Raw genomic sequence first — 18,105 nt, 5'->3', positions numbered from 1 at the left:
GACAGTTTAATTTAGTGAATTTGTTTATGGATTAGCTAGTCAAAGCTAGTCAAAGAGACTTATAGAGTTAATTGACTAATTTCTTTTCCTTAAATGTTGATATTCAAAAATTCTTTATAGTTAGATTTGTAGGAAAAACAAGTTTTGCAAATCATAAGTAAATAATTTTATGCATCATTATGCCTAATTAAGTCGTGGCAAGGAGGTAGAAAGAGAAAGAGAAGGAGAGACTGTATGAAATACATGAATTTATAGCTATATATACATTTTATATTCGTGTATATTGTACGTGGAGTAGGAATTATAGCTACTCGTTTATTTGGCCGTGGGCAGGCAGCAAAAATAACAGCAACGGCAACAACAACAACAACAACATAATGGAAATGAAATTTCCATCAGAAATAATTTCTTATTAATTTGCGCAAATTGCATTTAATTACTTTGAGCAAAGCAGAGTTGGAAGCAGAACAGCGGCAGAAGCAGAGGCAGAGACAGCGGCAGAGGCAGAGGCAGAGGCTAAGGCCAGTGCCAGAGGCCAAACCTCCCCGATTCTCTCTCCCCCTCCCCAACTTATCCACCCACTGTGGACCTAGGCGGAAATCGAAAACAGTTCTTCCTCTCTCTGTCTCACTCGTGCCCAAGCTTTTGGCTCGCTCCTTCGTTTTGGCATTCTCGCTCGCTCTCGCTCTCTCTCTCTCTCTTTTGCTTTTGGCTCTAATTAGACACACACACAGTGAGACAACACACAGACAGAGAGACAGTCAGACAGACACTAATACACTTTCATTGTTACGGTAATGCTAATTAGAGCAACGGCAACTAATTGAATTTTATTTTATTTCCTTCTAACTTTGACATCGTTGAATGGTGGAACTTGTATCGCCCCTCTTCCTTCTTCCCCCACAGCTCCCTTTTTCAAGTTATCTGTGTGTGTGTGTGTGGATCCCATTTGTGTTTTCATTAACAATTTTCCCTTGTCCGCCATTTTGCTTTCTTAATACTTACATATCTCCCTCTTTCTCTTTCGTTTGGCTCTTTGTTGGCGCAAAAAAAGAAGGACTTGGGCCATCTCTTTCTGTCTTTTTATTAAGATGACTCGGTTTATGGTTGGAATCTTCTCATCTCATAAGCTTCATTAAATTAGTGCTACTTCTTTCATTTGACTATTTCTAATGAATAAATTTGTGATTCGTTTCAGGTCTGGTTCCAAAATCGCCGCGCCAAATGGCGTCGCCAGGAGAAATCGGAAAGCCTGCGTCTGGGATTGACTCACTTTACCCAATTGCCGCATCGCTTGGGCTGTGGAGCTTCCGGATTGCCTGTGGATCCGTGGCTATCGCCGCCGTTGCTGAGTGCCCTGCCAGGTAGGATAGAATACTTTAATGGGCATACTTTTGAAACTAATCCAAAAAAGAATCCCTTTTCTCCTTAGGATTTCTGTCGCATCCTCAGACCGTTTATCCGAGCTATTTGACGCCGCCTTTAAGCCTGGCACCTGCCCAATTGACCATGAGTAGTCTGGCAGCCATGGGTCATCATCATGGACATGGACCACCACCGCCGCCGCCGCCGAGTGGGCATGGAGGACATCCCCAACCACCTCCGCCGCCACCCCCACCGCCCCATTCCCATCCCCATTCGCATTCGCATCATGCTGTAGTGCCCTTGTCGCATCTCTCACCGCACTTGTCACGCATGTCACCGCACGCCACATCGCTGGGCTCGCCGCATCATCATGCCGGAGTGACCCCCCTGACCAATGCCACGCCCAATCCCAGCAATAGTCTGCCACAGCCCGCAATAACCACAACATCCACAACGTCGACTTCGTCCTCATCCTCGTCCTTGGAGTGCAGCAGCAGCGGCGGTCCAGACGTCTGCATGTCACCGCAGAATCTCAGCATTTGCAATGCCGACTCCAATGGCGAGGCACGCGATTGCAGCGACTTGGACAGCAACAGCAGCACCAACAATGCCGGAAGCCTGGACAAATGTGCGGCCAGTGCCAACATTGAGCTGCTCGATGTGGGCCGGGATAGTCCGCCGCCTCCGAGTGCCAGCCAGCCGACGGATATGCGTAGCAATTCCATAGCCACATTGCGCATCAAGGCCAAGGAGCATCTAGATAATCTCAATAAGGGACTTGTATCCATGGTTTAATTAAGGACCTCACCCCTCACCCCTCAGATTAATTATCACCCTTAACTCCCACCCCCTCCCGAAGAGAACTATGTTTCACACTGTCTTTCAGTTTAGCGAATTTAATGTTGTAAGCTCCCTAATTTATATTGGATAATCAAACAGAATAAATTAAAAACAAGAAAATTTAATGTTAAAATTAACAAGAACAGAAACTAAACACTATGTAAGAAGTTTGTTAAAAGAAAAACCACAACAACAGAACAGACAAAACAAAAAGAAAATCCTAAAAAAAAACATATTTAGCACAAAAATAAATATAAACAAGTTTTAGCTCAAGTTTTTTCATTCTCTTTTTTTTTTGGTCTATGACCCAAAGGGACTTAATCAATAAAAATAACTCACTGCGGTTTATCTGCCTCAATTGATCTGCCTGCTCGACCTGTCAAAATCTCATTAATGACTTGATTAATAAGCAAAACCAGGGGGAGAGAGAGAAGCATAAGGAAAATGCTGACAAGTGGCAATTAAATGCAATTAAAAAGGACTAAATGTACAACAAACAATTCACATAATTGTCAATGACAAAACAAAGAAACGAAATAAGCTGGAATTGGTTCTCAAAATCGAATCAACTAATGAATAAATTATAATTGATTAATACAGTGAGCAATTAAAACTCAAGCCGAGGGTTAGTTTTAGTTGCACTCTGAGTCCAAGCTCGATTCAGAGTCCTTGCTCGGGTCCTAGCTCAGGACAAAGTACTCTGTCCCTTGCCATGATAATTGCTGGCCAATTATTACATTACATCGCTTATCACACGCAAAATATCTGAATGAAAATCTTACCACTAGTTCATATGTAAAACGGAATTAATTCACTGGGGAAATTGCAACGGGAACTAACTGGGTTCCAACTGTGGGAACGGAACCCTTTTTCCAGCCACAAAACTAGATGATGATAACCAAATTGATGTCTCGTTTATAATGTTCATTGCGTTTTTATATATTATTATATATAGACCGACTCTAAAACGGGAAATGCCCATGAAAAATGTGTTTGTCCTAGCTGGTTTTGGAGGGATCAGTTACATCTGGTAATAACGCAACACTAAATAGATCAGGACATGGAAATGTAACTAACAGCCACAACTATCTTGAACCAGGACAAAATTATTTTTGCTATATAATAACGTCGAATATTTCTTAGGATTGTTTATCCAAAAATTCACAAAAGTTTAATTCTTCAAAGCTTATGAGTTCCTTCGAGTATACATGATTTCACCTTAGATTTACAAAAATTCACTTTTAAAATTTATAATTGTTGCTTAATTATACCATACACCCATAGGGTGAAATGGTATATTAAAGTCGCCAAAATGTATGTAACAGGCAGAAGGAAGCATCTCCGACCCCACAAAGTATATATATTCTTGATCAGGATCAACAACCGAGTCGATCTAGCCATGTCCGTCTGTCCGTCCGTCCGTCCGTCCGTCCGTCCGTCTGTCCGTATGAACACCTAGATCTCGGAGACTGTAAGAGCTAGAGCCACCAAATTTGGTATGTAGACTCGTGTAGTATGTAGAGTGATCAAGTTTCTTTCAAATTTTTGCCACGCCCCTTTCCGCCCCCGCAATTTAAAAAAAGCGTTTATCTCAAAAACTATTTCAGCTAGAGACACCATATTTGGTATGTATATTCGCTTAGGAAATGCACACATTTCGTATGCATAAAAATTTTGCCACACCCTTTTCCGCCCCCGTAATTTGAAAAACTTGATTATCTCCCGTATTTTTTTACCTTATGCAAAATACCAAATTTGATCAAAATCGGACAAAAAACAGTCGAGTTATGCATATAAACGTTTTTCCATAAGGCCGGAGTTGGCCGTTGGCTGGTGGGGGCGCTAGGGTGCTCGTATGATTGAGTGAGCGAGATACTAACAATAAGATATGCTTGTAAAATGAATGTGAAAATGCATTAATTTAATAAAGTTGAAATATTTGCTTTACTGGTGTATGGTATACCTAAGTCGGCGAGACGACTTACTTTCTTCATTTTGTGTTGAAATCTAATTTTTGTTAGGGTTAAATTTTTAAAGACATTTATAAATCTAAAAAGATACATTTACTATTTTTTATTTTCTTCACAGCCTTGGAAATGACAATTTTCAAAAGGTTTTAATACTGTTGAAAGTACTTAGAGAAGGATCTGTTCAACTTCCTATTAGAATGCTTTTTATTGACATATTTTATTTCAATCTCTTGAATGGACAGGCCACGTTAGTTTGAATTTTTTATACCAATGTCTTGCCTATCATTTTTTTAATTTTCAAAACTGAGTTCAAAAAAAATTATACATACATACATACAGTGGCGGCAAAATTTGAGACATATAAAATGTATGACCTTAAATTTCCCGTCGAATGAGATATTGTTTATCAAAATCGGATAAAAAATAAATAGACTATCACTATCTTTCGTAGTTCACTACTTTCGAATAAGTTAGTGGCGTAAAATGACGCCAAGCAGGGACACCATAAAAATGCATACAAAATTGAGTTTTTCAATTGGCTCCAAATTGGATCCTGGGGCCAAAATGAAAATTTTTGGTAAACAGTTTGGCTACGTTTTAATAATCTAATCTAAAACTTTTTCTTAGGACCCGATAATTTTTTTTTTTGTTTTTAAGTATATTTAAAATCTATCCAGACTTGGACAATGATTAAATTCGAAGGTGTACGATAAATTTAAAAAAATTTAAATATGTGTTTTTTTTTTGCCAGGTCCAAATTTTGGGGGGTTTTTATCAAAACCCATTTAAAGAAAAACCATTAAAGATACGCTCACAAAATTTACGGTACATCATCTCAATAGAATGTTCAGTTTAACACTATAAATTAAAATATCAAAACTTTTCACTAACATTATATAAAATTCGCATAAATTCAGAATTTAAGGTTAAAAAATGTTTCAAACTTTTGTCCGACACTGTTTATATAATTCTTGTATGGCATAGTCATACAATTTTAGAGTGGTTAGCGAAGTTTGCTGACGAAAGATCTTGGTAGTTATCGAAATAGCGCTATGCCGACAATGAACTTATTTTTATTGTTTTCCAAATTGATTTTGAGCTAGATAATTCAATAGATTATTGTCAATATTACATGATCGCAGCAATTAAATTTCTCCTGAACTTCATATGTAAAAAAGTTGTACCAACTTGTTGTACCAACTTTTTTATTATCTTCTTCACAATTCATCTCAGAAACAACAAGAAATTATCCAAATTTTCAAATAAAGTAACGTAAATGTGAATTAACAGCATCATTTGCGAGCACTGTAAACTTAACATTATCTGATAATAAAGGTGGCGCCACTAAGAAATTGCGCCATCTATAGATAATTCTGTGAAAACTTTTCGAAAGCTTTTGCCACCGCTAAAATTTTAAGTTTTTAAAATCAAATTCAAATCTCACAAAGTTTACATTTAACAAATCTTGCACTGCTCTATGAGGAAGTGCACCTGACCAAAGACGCAGACACTATTGGCTTTCCACCAACTGCAAATGAGTCAAGCCGATGATTGAGCGGCGAGAGAGAGAGAGGTGGGTAAGGGCTACAAGGAGGAGCATCGTCATTCAAGAGGGTCATATGAATCATCTATAAAAATATACAAAAGAAATAAACAATTGTGTGGTGGGAAAGTGCCAGGCATATGCCATATAAGGAGAATAGTGCTGAAGAGAAAACACTGAGCCATAAGAAACGATGAGTCGGAAATACAATTGCAAGTCAAAGTCCAAGTGAATTGAACTTGACAGAGGCGCACAGAGACGAAAAGAAGTCGAATTAAAATTCCTAAATGATTATTTTGCAAAAGAACATGGGGATTTTTGGACATCATCATCCACAGTCACATCCACATCCACATCATGATCATCATCATCGTTGGCATCATTAGCATCATGAACACCAGACGGCGACACAACAAGTGTGTGCACTCAATGGAAGACAGACCGATGTGTGAGAGGGGCGGACTATAAATAGATATTGTCAAAAAAGAAATAAAAGAACCACCGAGTCCAAGACCAAGCAATCTCATGGCCACGATTGGGTCCAAGGCAGCGGAAGCAACCAACAAATCTTCCGATTTTCCCTATCATCTCGATGTACAAGAGCACATCATCTCTATAAGAGAGCAATTGAAAAATTAATATGAAAAAATATCTTTATCAACTAACCGTTCACCCGTCCCCCTTGCCATAACCGATCCTTATCCACATCCACATCCACATCGAGAGATATGTATCTAGATATATATGCATATATGTATGTATGTGGCACATTGACGACACACAGCTGATTGCGACCGTTTGGTCGATGATGAAAGCGTTGGCGGTATTTCTGTTTTTCTCCTTCGTTTTTATTTTATATCTTTACTTTTTGCTTTTCTTGATTTTCCTCCTGCTGCCGCTGCTGCTGCCGACGTTGGCTTTTCTCTTTTGTGTATGTATATGTATAAAATAACAATGTTAAAAATAAAATTCATATATATTGAACAACATTTTCTGATTCTTTCAGATACTTGTTCCGATTTTGTTGTTTTGCCTGCCCAGCAGTGTAGGTGTGTGTGTTTGGGTGTGTGTGGGTGTGTGTTGCAAACTGTACGAATAGAAATCTGTTTTAGCGCACACCATAAATGTCCGCGTCACTTTTTGTTGTTATATTATTTTGTATAGGTAATACAGATCGGATATATATATTAATATAAACATATGTGTATATAGACACCCGATTTAGACAACAGAAGCATCGAATTATCAAAGTAAATGATTGAAATTCATAATAATTAAAACAAGAAACTTTTGGAATACTTACAAAATATTAATTATTCTTCATGTCTCCGTAAATTATGTTTTACGATTTTCTTGCGATATTTAAAAAAAAATATCTTAACAATTTTATACATTTTTAAATAGGATATAATGTTTTTGGAAAACCTAAGCCTGGAGAAATTTTATTTTAAAAATACACTTTTCCAAATTTTTTGCTGTGCCCTTCTTTCTTTATGCCCTTCTGAATAGGTAGATTAACTACAGAAAAATTAAATAAAATTCTATTTAAAAATTCGAAATTAAAAACAAAAATTTTTGTTTTTTTAGGGAATACTCAAATTAAACTGGTTTAATTTTATCTAAACTCGGATTATTAGTAATCGGAAATCCCATAATTATAATATACTTTAAATTTATATATTTAAAATTTACATATTAAAAACTCGGTTTTAGATTTGGCTTCTATTTAAAATAACTCTTCAGTAATTGCTGAAGATTTCTTTTAACTTTTACCAGTTGAAAAATCTTTGAGTTCAAAATAAATTTTTACATTTTTGCTAAAGGAAAATATTTTAAAATATTAAAATTTTACCCATTCTAAATTCCAAGAATTTTTGTATAAAATATAGTATTATATTTAATTTAAAATAATAATAATAATAAATTGAATAAAATTTCTCCCTCTCTGCAATTTTTTAAATTCCTACTAACAAGAAGTTCATAATACCAAAATAATTTTCGAATATTTTTTAAAGAAACTTAAAAAGAGCATCATTAAAAAGGAATTATACAGCTTATTAGAAGCGAAATTAGCCAAAATTTCTTCGTAAACTAAAAGAATTATTGAAATTGTAAGCATTTAACAAATTGTTTATTAGTAAAGTTGGCTAACAGCTATTATTTTTTAACAAGAATTTCTACGATTTGTTTGGTTGCCTATTTTCCAACCCTAGATACCGTAATTTCACAAAATCTGGATGTGATGAACAAAAACAGAGTATGCAGTCAGAATCAGCGTACCCGAATTAGTTAAGAACACCTCTCAAGCTAACGTCACCAAAAATCATGTCGGCCTGTGTAATTTTAACTATTTTATAAAAGAAATCCCCACAGAAAACGCTTGGTTAATTTCATTACAATAAACAACTTTAAAAATCAAATCATCAACTCAACTCTAAAGGGTATACAAACTTCGTCTCTGTTTCGTTTCTCTCTTCTTGTGCTTCTTGGCATAACATTATATTGTGTTCTATTGGCAGACATCCACCCAATTTCGAATGGTATAGATATCAAAGCGTATATACATAGTTTTGGATATATGTATGTATATTATCGGCCTTCCACTGGTTCGTTCTATCAGTTGAAAGATTTCCTCTCCAGGTTTTCTATTCCGCTCAATTGTGTGTATCTTTCTTCTATTTTTTTTTTTTTTGTGGCTATAAATATATTCAAACCGATGCACTCGAAACCCTAAAAAGTGTTTTCTATTTTCCCTTTAGACATTTAGAAAACACAAATCAATGAATATGAATGCATTCGCCCCCTCCCCTTGCCCAGCCCTGTCCAGCCATTAACACAATCGCATCAGATTGAAAATCGAGTGTTATATAGACATTTGGGATGACCTGATTTACTTATCGATGCTATTTACGATTGAAATGGGCTGCCAAGTGGCATTTCTATGATAAACACGAGCCACAATAAAGAATGCAGATGCCGCCGCCGCAGCTGCTGCGGCTCCGGAATCCAGGAATCTGGACATCGGTCACTCTGATGGCCATGAAGTGTTAATGCGCTAAACAAATCATCAGGCGATTAGGTCTATTTAGGGGATAATTGCGGTTAACCCTTTCGATTGTTTGAGGTCGCTTGGAGGGACACTTCATCAATTGGCATTGTTTGTTTCACACGGTGGCAAGGAAATCCAATAACTAATTTGAAATTAACTCATAGGGGAAATATTGTTGTTCACTTTGATGGACTCAGTGTCTCTCCCTTGGTCGTCTGGCAAATTGGCAACTTAATAAAAATTCCGCAAATTCATGAGAATCCAAAGCATTTAAACCGCCGCAGGGGGGTGGGTCAGTACCAGAGCCATCATCATGGCTTGTTGCCATGGCTATCACCCTGTGCCTGTGTTCGTCCTCGTCCTTCTTCTCCTCCTACTATTACTACTACTACTACACTGCCTCCTTTATCACCACGTTGTCGGCGACTGTGTGCATTCCGCTTGAGCTGTCAAATGCGCATCGCGTCTCTCTCTCTCTCGGTCTCTTATGTGGTGGCCACTTTGTCACCCACCCAAAATTCAAACTCAAACGCCAAAGGTTGCCCAACCCCCAAAGCCCAAACCATGTCCTTTTACAGGGCTCAATTGCAATTTGTTTTCGGTGATTCCCAGCCTCGACCTCGTCTCGTCTCGTTTCAACAGAACTCAACTCGCTTCGACTCACTGTTCGCTGTTTGTTTAGGCACATTCGGGAAGGGATTGGGTTTGGTTTTGGTTTTGGGATTCGGTTTGAGTTTTGGGGGGGGACGATAGCAGTTCCCAAGTTTTTGGGCATCTGGCATTGGGTAATTCACACAAATGAATCCCTTTAGTGTTGGCAATTGGTGCACGTGCACTAAAACAACAGAATTCCAAATGCTGCCAGGATACGTGGCTCATTATTAAAATTCCTTTGGCCCGCAACGACTTTCACCGACCTGCACGATCCGCAAGACGATGCTAGGGGGGCGACATCACATTTCACTGGGTTTTTATTAAATTTTGATTTAGCCATTTATATATAATCTATTTGCAATTGGCTTTTATTTTCATTGGAACGACAAAGTTTTGATTTGTCAAACGGCAAAGCCAAACGTCAATTTGCCCTTCGGCCATCATAAAGAGCAGCATTATTTTCTTTATTCTTTCTTTTTTTTTTGTGTGCAAGCAACGACAATTTGATTGCTCATTTAGGAAGCGAATCCACTCATGGACCTAATGCATTTAGGTATAAATATTTATTATGGGAAAAATGTGTAACCAATAAATGTTGCTTTTTATACATACATTAAACAAATCGACAAACAGAAAGGTCAATGGACGTATTCTATGGAATCCTCTCAAACAAGTCGGACCAAAATATTAATTAGAAACTATTTTATCTGCACTATCAGGAGACTCACTGGGCTAAGCGAGAATGTCCACTTTATTGACCTCTAACCAAGTTTTTAAAATTTTTGAGTTACGTTTTACATACGTCGTTATTCTGTTGATAGTAACATAATATTTTCCAGGACCCTGTAGTTGCTCCCTGTAGCTGCTCCCATCTTGTCAGATATTAGAAAAAATTGACTTTAAACCAGGACAAACAACCCCACACTATAACATTTTTAAAGCCATGTTTCATTGTAGCGATGATTAAAGTTTTTGGCTTTAGGGCGTCTTAAATGTCAGGAGCAGTTTTTTCTTAAAAGGTAAATTTCGGTTTCGTCGCTAAGTAGGGAACTGATAGATTAGTCATTTGTAGTCATATCCTAATTGAAAAAGCGCTAATATCATTGTCCATTTTGAATCCAATGGCTCTCAAGGATTCGAAAGAGTCTAAATTTAAGAGGTTAGGTGTGGTTTTCGCTTGGCCCTGTCAGTCTCCTCAAATAGATACCAATATATCTAGTCCTCCTGAAGATCAAAAAAACTCAACGACATCTTAAACTGTTTTAAATAAATGGATACTAGATTCTGTCTAATATCTAATTAGTATTAAGAACAATGTGGTATTACGGCCGATCTAGTGATAACGAACAACTTGGCTATTTTTAGTTCGATTTTAATAAATACCAATGTATTACAATATGCAATCAATATGCCAGGCTTACTAACGATTGCACAAGAGATGGTAGACTCGAGGATCGAAAACTATATACATATATGTAGGTATTACCTCATTGAATCGGCAAAGCTTCCTTCTAAATGTTCCATACATTTTGGTCGTTTTAATATACCATTTTGTCATATGGGTGCATAGTCTCAAAACCCTTTTATTAATTATTATTAATTAAATATATCTATCATTTTATATTATTTCATTTCTAACAAATTAGAGCTTTACACACGCAGGAGAAGGTCCCGAAGGACTTAAAAAAAATCGCTTAGTGCTAATCTCGAATTCGGTGATATGGGTTATTCAAAATCAAATATTGTGTCGGAAGATAATACAAATCCGGCTATGCTTTTCTTGAAAAGTATTCCTTCAATTGATAAAATAAAACATCTTAAGTATATCGAATATAAGCAAATGTAATACTTTGTGGCTTGAGTTTCCGACTTAGTTTCAAAGTATATCTGGGAGACATTATCTATTAGCGTTATTTAAGTAATCTATATTAACTTCGTGTACAATATAAGCCATATATTTCTGACACCAATAAAATCACTTAATTGGCAAATGTTTCCTTTACAAATCTTACTTTTTTGTATGTGATGTCGTAGTTTTGTCATTTTTGGACACCTGATATCTCATTATTTTACTGCAGTTGAAAGATGCCATTATTTTTATTCGGAAATGCTGAAAAGAATGAAGCTTTTCCTGAAACCTTTTGACGCCTGACAAATTCTATTTGGCAAATATATTTTTAGGACGCCAAAAATATACCCTCACATTTTGGGTATACAAGTTTGTGCCAAGAAGTAAGCAAAGCATAGAATGATAGCAAAACGTGATGTTATCTTCATAAACGTGATGACAAGGCCGATTCGGATTAAACTAAATTAAACTAAATTAAACGGATTAAACTTTCAAACTTTTAAAGTTTATACAATTGTAAATTAATCGACTGCTTATATATTTGTTTCTTTTCTATATGGCTTGACTTGATTGATGAGTTTTAAATAATTATCATAATTTTATTTAATATTACTTGACAGCATAACAGCATCGGATAGGGGCTCATTTAGAAGACACTTCCCCCAACCGTAGCCAAATTGAGCTTGTGGTGGAGATCCGTGTTTACGACACGGAAACGATGCATCATCCAGTTGTGCCCCAAAACTAAACATTGGGACTACAATTGTCTAGCGGATCTTTCTGAATCATAACATTCCAGAGATACACAACCTGGCACCGTAAATACCTTCCAAATGACAGACTTTTAAGCAAATCAGGAATTAGAGAATTGCACTTCCCAGCATTAATCTCTATGGATCATGAACTCGGAAACTAAACATTGCTCATTTGCGGCAGTGAAAAAAGAAAAATTTCCCATTACGTAAATTTAGGATACATTATAACGAACCAGATAACTAACCGAAGACTAAGCCAAGTCCGATGTTTGTCAAATTCCAAAATAGGAGCAATAATACACATTCAAGATTCTATGCATTTTCTTGATGTATCTATACCTTTCAGTGATACTTATATTATCTACGTCTGGGTTTTCGGAACTTGAGAACAGTAGAATTATAGGTTTAAGCTAGTTGCAAAACATTTATTTTGTTCTGATGTGTAGAGTTTGGATGGTCCTAAAATTATCAACTTATTTATTTGTTTTATCAGTCGAAAACGAAGAGTTATTAGGAATCTGCTTAATGGTGTTTTGACATGAAAGATCGTGGCCAGATACTTGTTCCACATTATATGCCAGTTTTAAATGGCATTGCCAAATCTATAAATGCACTTGTTATTTTTGTAAGGCAAGACAATATAATAGAGATAGATATTAGGATCATTTCCTACAAAGGTTGTCTTTCAAATTTGTCTCACATAATGCAGTTTCAGTGTTCGTTTGACTTAGTCAAATTTAAGGCCATTTAAAAACTGTTTGAGTTATTGAGTTAGTTGGTATTAAGTTTGCTTATCAAGTATCACATTCTTCATACACTCATATTGATTTTTTTTTTGGGTATTGGACTTAAATCTGTTTTACTAGTAGTAACGTTTTTCCTAGTTCTACTAAAAACCTAAAGAATTGCTTAGATATAGAAAAATATTTGTTGACCCTAAGTTTTAATATTTACTTAAGCATACATATATTTTCAAATTTTGGAAGAGGGAAGACATGTTCACATATTTTTGTAAATTATAAGTAAATTAGCTTAATAAGAGATCGATTTCAAATTTTCCAAAAGTATGCTATTACTATTATTTCTCCATTAGGTAACTCATAGTTATTAGGTGGAAGGATATTAAGGATTAATTTATTATAGTGATAATAAAAGTGAAGGAGTAAAAAAGTTAATTAATAATTTAATGGAATATTGAGTTGATTTAATTTTGAAAAAACGGGATAGAAATTGTTTGGGAAATCTAGCTGATGGTGCAAACTAGTTGCCATCTGATATAAATATAGCATCTGGAAATACTTAAAAATAGTCCAGAACTACATACATCGATATATTATGTACATATGTATATATGCGTATCCGATGTGTGTTTGGATGATGCATAGACAAACGTGCATACATACATAGATATGTATCTGTTGATCAATTATCTTGGAATTGGTTGTTGCAAATTCCAAATCCAATTCCATTTTCATAGATTAGTCATTTGCCATGATCTCCAACCATGTCTCCACCATCAATAGATATGCAGAATCCTATGCGTAAATACCTATCTTGTGTATATTGTGTGTTGGTCGCACCGATTATGCCATAGAACGTAAACATGCCCCACTTAGTTGTGGGGGCTAAAAATAAAATATTCCAAACGGCACAAAATAGTCTCGAGAACCAAATTAAATGAGAGCACAAAGCATCCCTGCAAAGCATAAACGAAAAAAATGAATTCCTCCAACCCGCTCGTTCCACTATTCCATTCCACTATGCATTTTCAGCGGGTAACGGGACATGGAAAGGAACAAGTGCATTGCATTGTGCATTGCATTTGGCATTCTTGAAACGATGTAAGAAGTGTTGTAAACAAACAATTAGTTAAATTATGCTCATTACATGGGGCGTGGGCCGGTCAAAAGGAACTGTCTGTGTGAGAGGGAGAGAGAGAGAGAGTAGTGGGAAATATGACCAAAAATAGAGATGGTTGCCTATGGCAGGAGAGGGAGAAAAGGAAAGGTGCAAAAGGCTGCCAGGGCGCGCATATTTTGTGAAACGATGCGAAAAGAAATATCGAAAATAGCAAATGAATTTATTACGACACATGAAAAACACGAAAGTTATGAAAACGCCGATGAAAAATAGAAGGCTACAACAAAAATAAAGGCAACAAACAAACAAAATGTATATGAATACACACATATACACACATATACATATGTATATCTATCCTATATGTCTATGTGAGATCAAGAATAGAGGCAGCTAAAAAGAAATAAATGAATTTTCAAAATCCCCCACGACCTAAAAACGAAATGAAAACGGAATATTGCTCACGCACACCCGCATACATATTAGCATAGCAAGACAGAGACAGAGTAGGAAGGAGAGCGTGAGAAAGAGAGATGGAATGGGTCAGAAGGATAGAGAGAGAGATGAGCAGATGCTGGAGGCGCCGTCTTGCCTTATACGGCACTTTTTTCATCTTCGGGCATTGCTCACGATCGCGTTCAGCACGCTCGATCATGCCGAACTGCTCTCGGTTGGCGCTGCTTCTGCCGCTCTCTCGTTCTAGCTCGCTAAATTTTCCAAAGGCCCCCCCTCCCTCTCTTATGCTAAGGATCTATTTTTAGTAGTAGTCGGCCGAAGAAACGATGCTGCCTGCTGCTGATGGAGGCGATTCTGAGAGACGGGGGCGGCAAAAGATGCGCAGCAGCATCCATTGGAATGCCTATGTGTTGGTGTAGGGGCTGTGGCTGCTGCTGCTGCTGCCGCTGTTGCTTGCGGTGGGGGGGCGTTGAGTTTCTTTTGGACCAAGAAGACATTTCGTTTGCGGTATAAAATCCGAGTACCAACGCGGCGATAATTTAGTCAGTCAGTTGTGTTCCAAAGCGTACACATTGTCGTAATTCTTGATTTCTATTCACCCGTGGTGCCGTAAAACAAACAAAACTCAAACAAAATGTGTGACGATGAGGTTGCTGCTTTGGTCGTAGACAATGGTGCGTATCCCCCTCCATCCTCACTCCTTCCATTGAAGGAAATCTTAACTTGGATTATACGAAAATTGCAAAAGGATACTACAAAATAAACAAAAAAAACACTCTTAGTAGTAGTGCAAAAGTGCAAAAAAGTGAAATACTCAATGGAAAATATTCCATTTTGAAAATTCTCAATCAAAATTGAAATCATTTCTCAATTCTACGGAATATTTAAGGAACTTCAATATACTACAGAGTGCCAAATCTTCAGAATTCTTTTGAATTCCACGAATAAATATCAAAAATACTAAAAAGTAGCACAAAAGATCCCTCTCGATTCCAAATGGAATACAAATCATCAAATTTGACATCGAAAAAGTGTTCCCAAAAAAAACTCATTCTCTCTCTATTCCTAACGGAATATAAATCATCGAATTCGTTATCGAAAAAGTGTTCCCACACATGAAAATCTCATCAAATGTCATGGTATTCACATTTCATACCAATCTCCAACAACTTTTGCTGCAATTTACTAATTGCGGAAATTAGCATGAATCCAATTAAAAATCTATTCGACACATTTCATTAGGGAAATGTGACAAATTTTATGTGGCGTTCCTGCTGCCATGATTCATTCGACGTCACTTTTCGAATTCTTTGCAAATTTTCATTCAAGAAAACGCTAGACAGACCCATTTTTTTGGTTTCGCCCCCTATAATGGCCGTCTCTTTCTTTGTGATTTTTAGGCTCCGGTATGTGCAAGGCCGGTTTCGCCGGTGATGACGCACCCCGTGCCGTCTTCCCCTCCATTGTCGGTCGTCCACGCCACCAGGGTGTGATGGTCGGTATGGGTCAGAAGGACTCCTATGTCGGTGATGAGGCCCAGTCCAAGCGTGGTATCCTCACCCTGAAATACCCCATTGAGCACGGTATCATCACCAACTGGGATGATATGGAGAAGATCTGGCATCACACCTTCTACAACGAGTTGCGTGTTGCCCCCGAGGAGCACCCAGTCTTGTTGACTGAAGCCCCCCTGAACCCCAAGGCTAACCGTGAGAAGATGACCCAGATCATGTTTGAGACCTTCAACTCCCCAGCCATGTACGTCGCCATCCAGGCTGTGCTCTCCCTGTACGCTTCCGGTCGTACCACCGGTATCGTTCTGGATTCCGGAGATGGTGTCTCCCACACCGTCCCAATCTATGAAGGTTATGCCCTTCCCCACGCCATCCTCCGTCTGGACTTGGCTGGTCGCGATTTGACCGACTACCTGATGAAGATCCTCACCGAGCGTGGCTACTCTTTCACCACCACCGCTGAGCGTGAAATCGTTCGTGACATCAAGGAGAAGTTGTGCTATGTTGCCCTCGACTTCGAGCAGGAGATGGCCACCGCTGCTGCCTCCACCTCCCTGGAGAAGTCTTATGAACTTCCCGACGGTCAGGTGATCACCATCGGTAACGAGCGTTTCCGTTGCCCAGAATCCCTGTTCCAGCCTTCCTTCTTGGGAATGGAATCTTGCGGTATCCACGAGACCGTCTACAACTCCATCATGAAGTGCGATGTGGATATCCGTAAGGATCTGTATGCCAACATTGTCATGTCTGGTGGCACCACCATGTACCCCGGTATTGCCGATCGTATGCAGAAGGAAATCACCTCCCTGGCTCCCTCAACCATCAAGATCAAGATCATTGCTCCCCCAGAGCGCAAATACTCCGTCTGGATCGGTGGTTCCATCTTGGCTTCCCTGTCTACCTTCCAGCAGATGTGGATCTCCAAGGAGGAATACGACGAGTCCGGCCCTGGCATTGTCCACCGCAAGTGCTTCTAAGCATCCACTTGACACAGACAATCATCTCCAGCTCTCAATCCATAGCCCTGGCCACCATCTTTTGTTTCTACTTCTGCTGGTGGTCTGTGCTGTGGCTCTTCCGAGTGCACAACAACATCACCAACATCAGAGATGCCCGCCCATTTGAATGTTTTTGAATGTCATCCAGATTAATAATTATTATTTTTTTACTGACTGAAACAAACAACAAAACAAAACAAAACAAAACACTATCTATGTAAATGTAAATGATAAAAAACGAATCCAAACCCGAACCCCATACCAAACCATCATTCACTTGTCTCTCTATAGATACATATGTAGTACTTCGCGTGTTTGCGTTTCCATCATCAATGTTGATCATGCCATTTGATTGTTTTACTATCCACCAGCCACAGATTATGATTTTGTACAAAGAATATCTGATCAATAGGGCAATGGGGTCTATTGACTACACAACATAACTGCAAAATAATCATTTGATTGTAATTTTAATTAAAACAATTTATAATTATTTATAAATAAAAACGATTTTTTAGATTTTAAACTTAATACAAAAGGGTTACAATTGGGGCTGGGGGATTGACCTCAAAGAGGTCCACCTACAGAGCTTTCTAAGCTCCCGCACAGGATATGAGCTTTCGACACATGCCTCGCCTCGTCTTCTTCTTCGATCAATTTCCGCATTTTGCCTAAAATTCTATTTTTGGCCTCAGTTATCGAGTAAGCTTTCTCAATTCTTCCAGATAATGCGTTTCGAATTTCCTATTATTTCATTCTAAGCTTTTTTTTCGGTATTCAAAATTATTTTCGAACTGGCTTTTTCCCGCATTTCTAAAATATGCTTGCTATGGGCCATACTATTTTTAGTTCAAGGCATTGGCATTCCACAGCAGAGAATAATATTTGTGGAAATTCGATAGGCCAAACAAGAGGCCAAAGACGACGATGACGCAAAGGGAAAACTAGCAAAAGATCAAAAGCATCCCAAAAACAAAGCAAACCCAAAAAAAAAAACAAATTGCCAATGTCAGTCGTGAACCAGAAAGCCAACAGAACCATTTCGGCAACTGTACTGCAATTATTTTATACCCTTACAATAGACCGATTTCAATAGACCATTCCACTGCATTCTGAGACAGTATTTAGCATTTTAGTGTAAGAAAAAATTGAATTGTGTTTGCATATCATAATTGATTATTAAGTAGAAAACGTTCGTAATCTGTTCCTGTTTGAATTTGTACTAATTTTCATTGTTTTTTAAAGTGCGTGT

At 37.7% G+C, this 18,105-nt stretch overlaps 2 protein-coding genes across 2 annotated transcripts in view; both read left to right on the top strand.

The window, feature by feature from the left end:
• The window catches only part of LOC6652078 (retinal homeobox protein Rx), a 29,784-nt gene extending 27,388 nt beyond the window's left edge, over positions 1-2,396 (top strand). The window contains exons 5-6 of the mRNA XM_047009815.1: positions 1,199-1,364; positions 1,433-2,396. Of these exons, the coding sequence (XP_046865771.1) occupies positions 1,199-1,364; positions 1,433-2,160 (894 nt within the window). The 3' untranslated portion in view covers positions 2,161-2,396. The remainder of the gene's footprint in view (positions 1-1,198; positions 1,365-1,432) is intronic.
• Positions 2,397-14,889: 12,493 nt separating this feature from the next.
• LOC6652079 (actin-57B) lies at positions 14,890-17,125 on the top strand. The gene is made up of 2 exons (XM_002074924.4): positions 14,890-15,015; positions 15,742-17,125. Exons 1-2 carry the CDS (start codon positions 14,976-14,978, stop codon positions 16,830-16,832), a joined length of 1,131 nt encoding a protein of 376 aa, XP_002074960.1. The 5' UTR covers positions 14,890-14,975; the 3' UTR covers positions 16,833-17,125.
• Positions 17,126-18,105: the final 980 nt, after the last annotated feature.

Source organism: Drosophila willistoni, assembly GCF_018902025.1.
Source record: "Drosophila willistoni isolate 14030-0811.24 chromosome 2L unlocalized genomic scaffold, UCI_dwil_1.1 Seg168, whole genome shotgun sequence".
Taxonomy (NCBI): domain Eukaryota; kingdom Metazoa; phylum Arthropoda; class Insecta; order Diptera; family Drosophilidae; genus Drosophila; species Drosophila willistoni.
This window is presented reverse-complemented; position numbering and strand designations above follow the sequence as displayed.

What these genes read in the sequence shown, in the direction of transcription:
- LOC6652079 (XM_002074924.4), top strand. Translation starts at nt 14,976, where the DNA reads ATGTGTGACGATGAGGTTGCTGCTTTGGTCGTAGACAATG. An exon ending in TGCTTTGGTCGTAGACAATG is followed by an intron (nt 15,016 to 15,741) that starts GTGCGTATCCCC and finishes TGTGATTTTTAG; the next exon opens with GCTCCGGTATGTGCAAGGCC.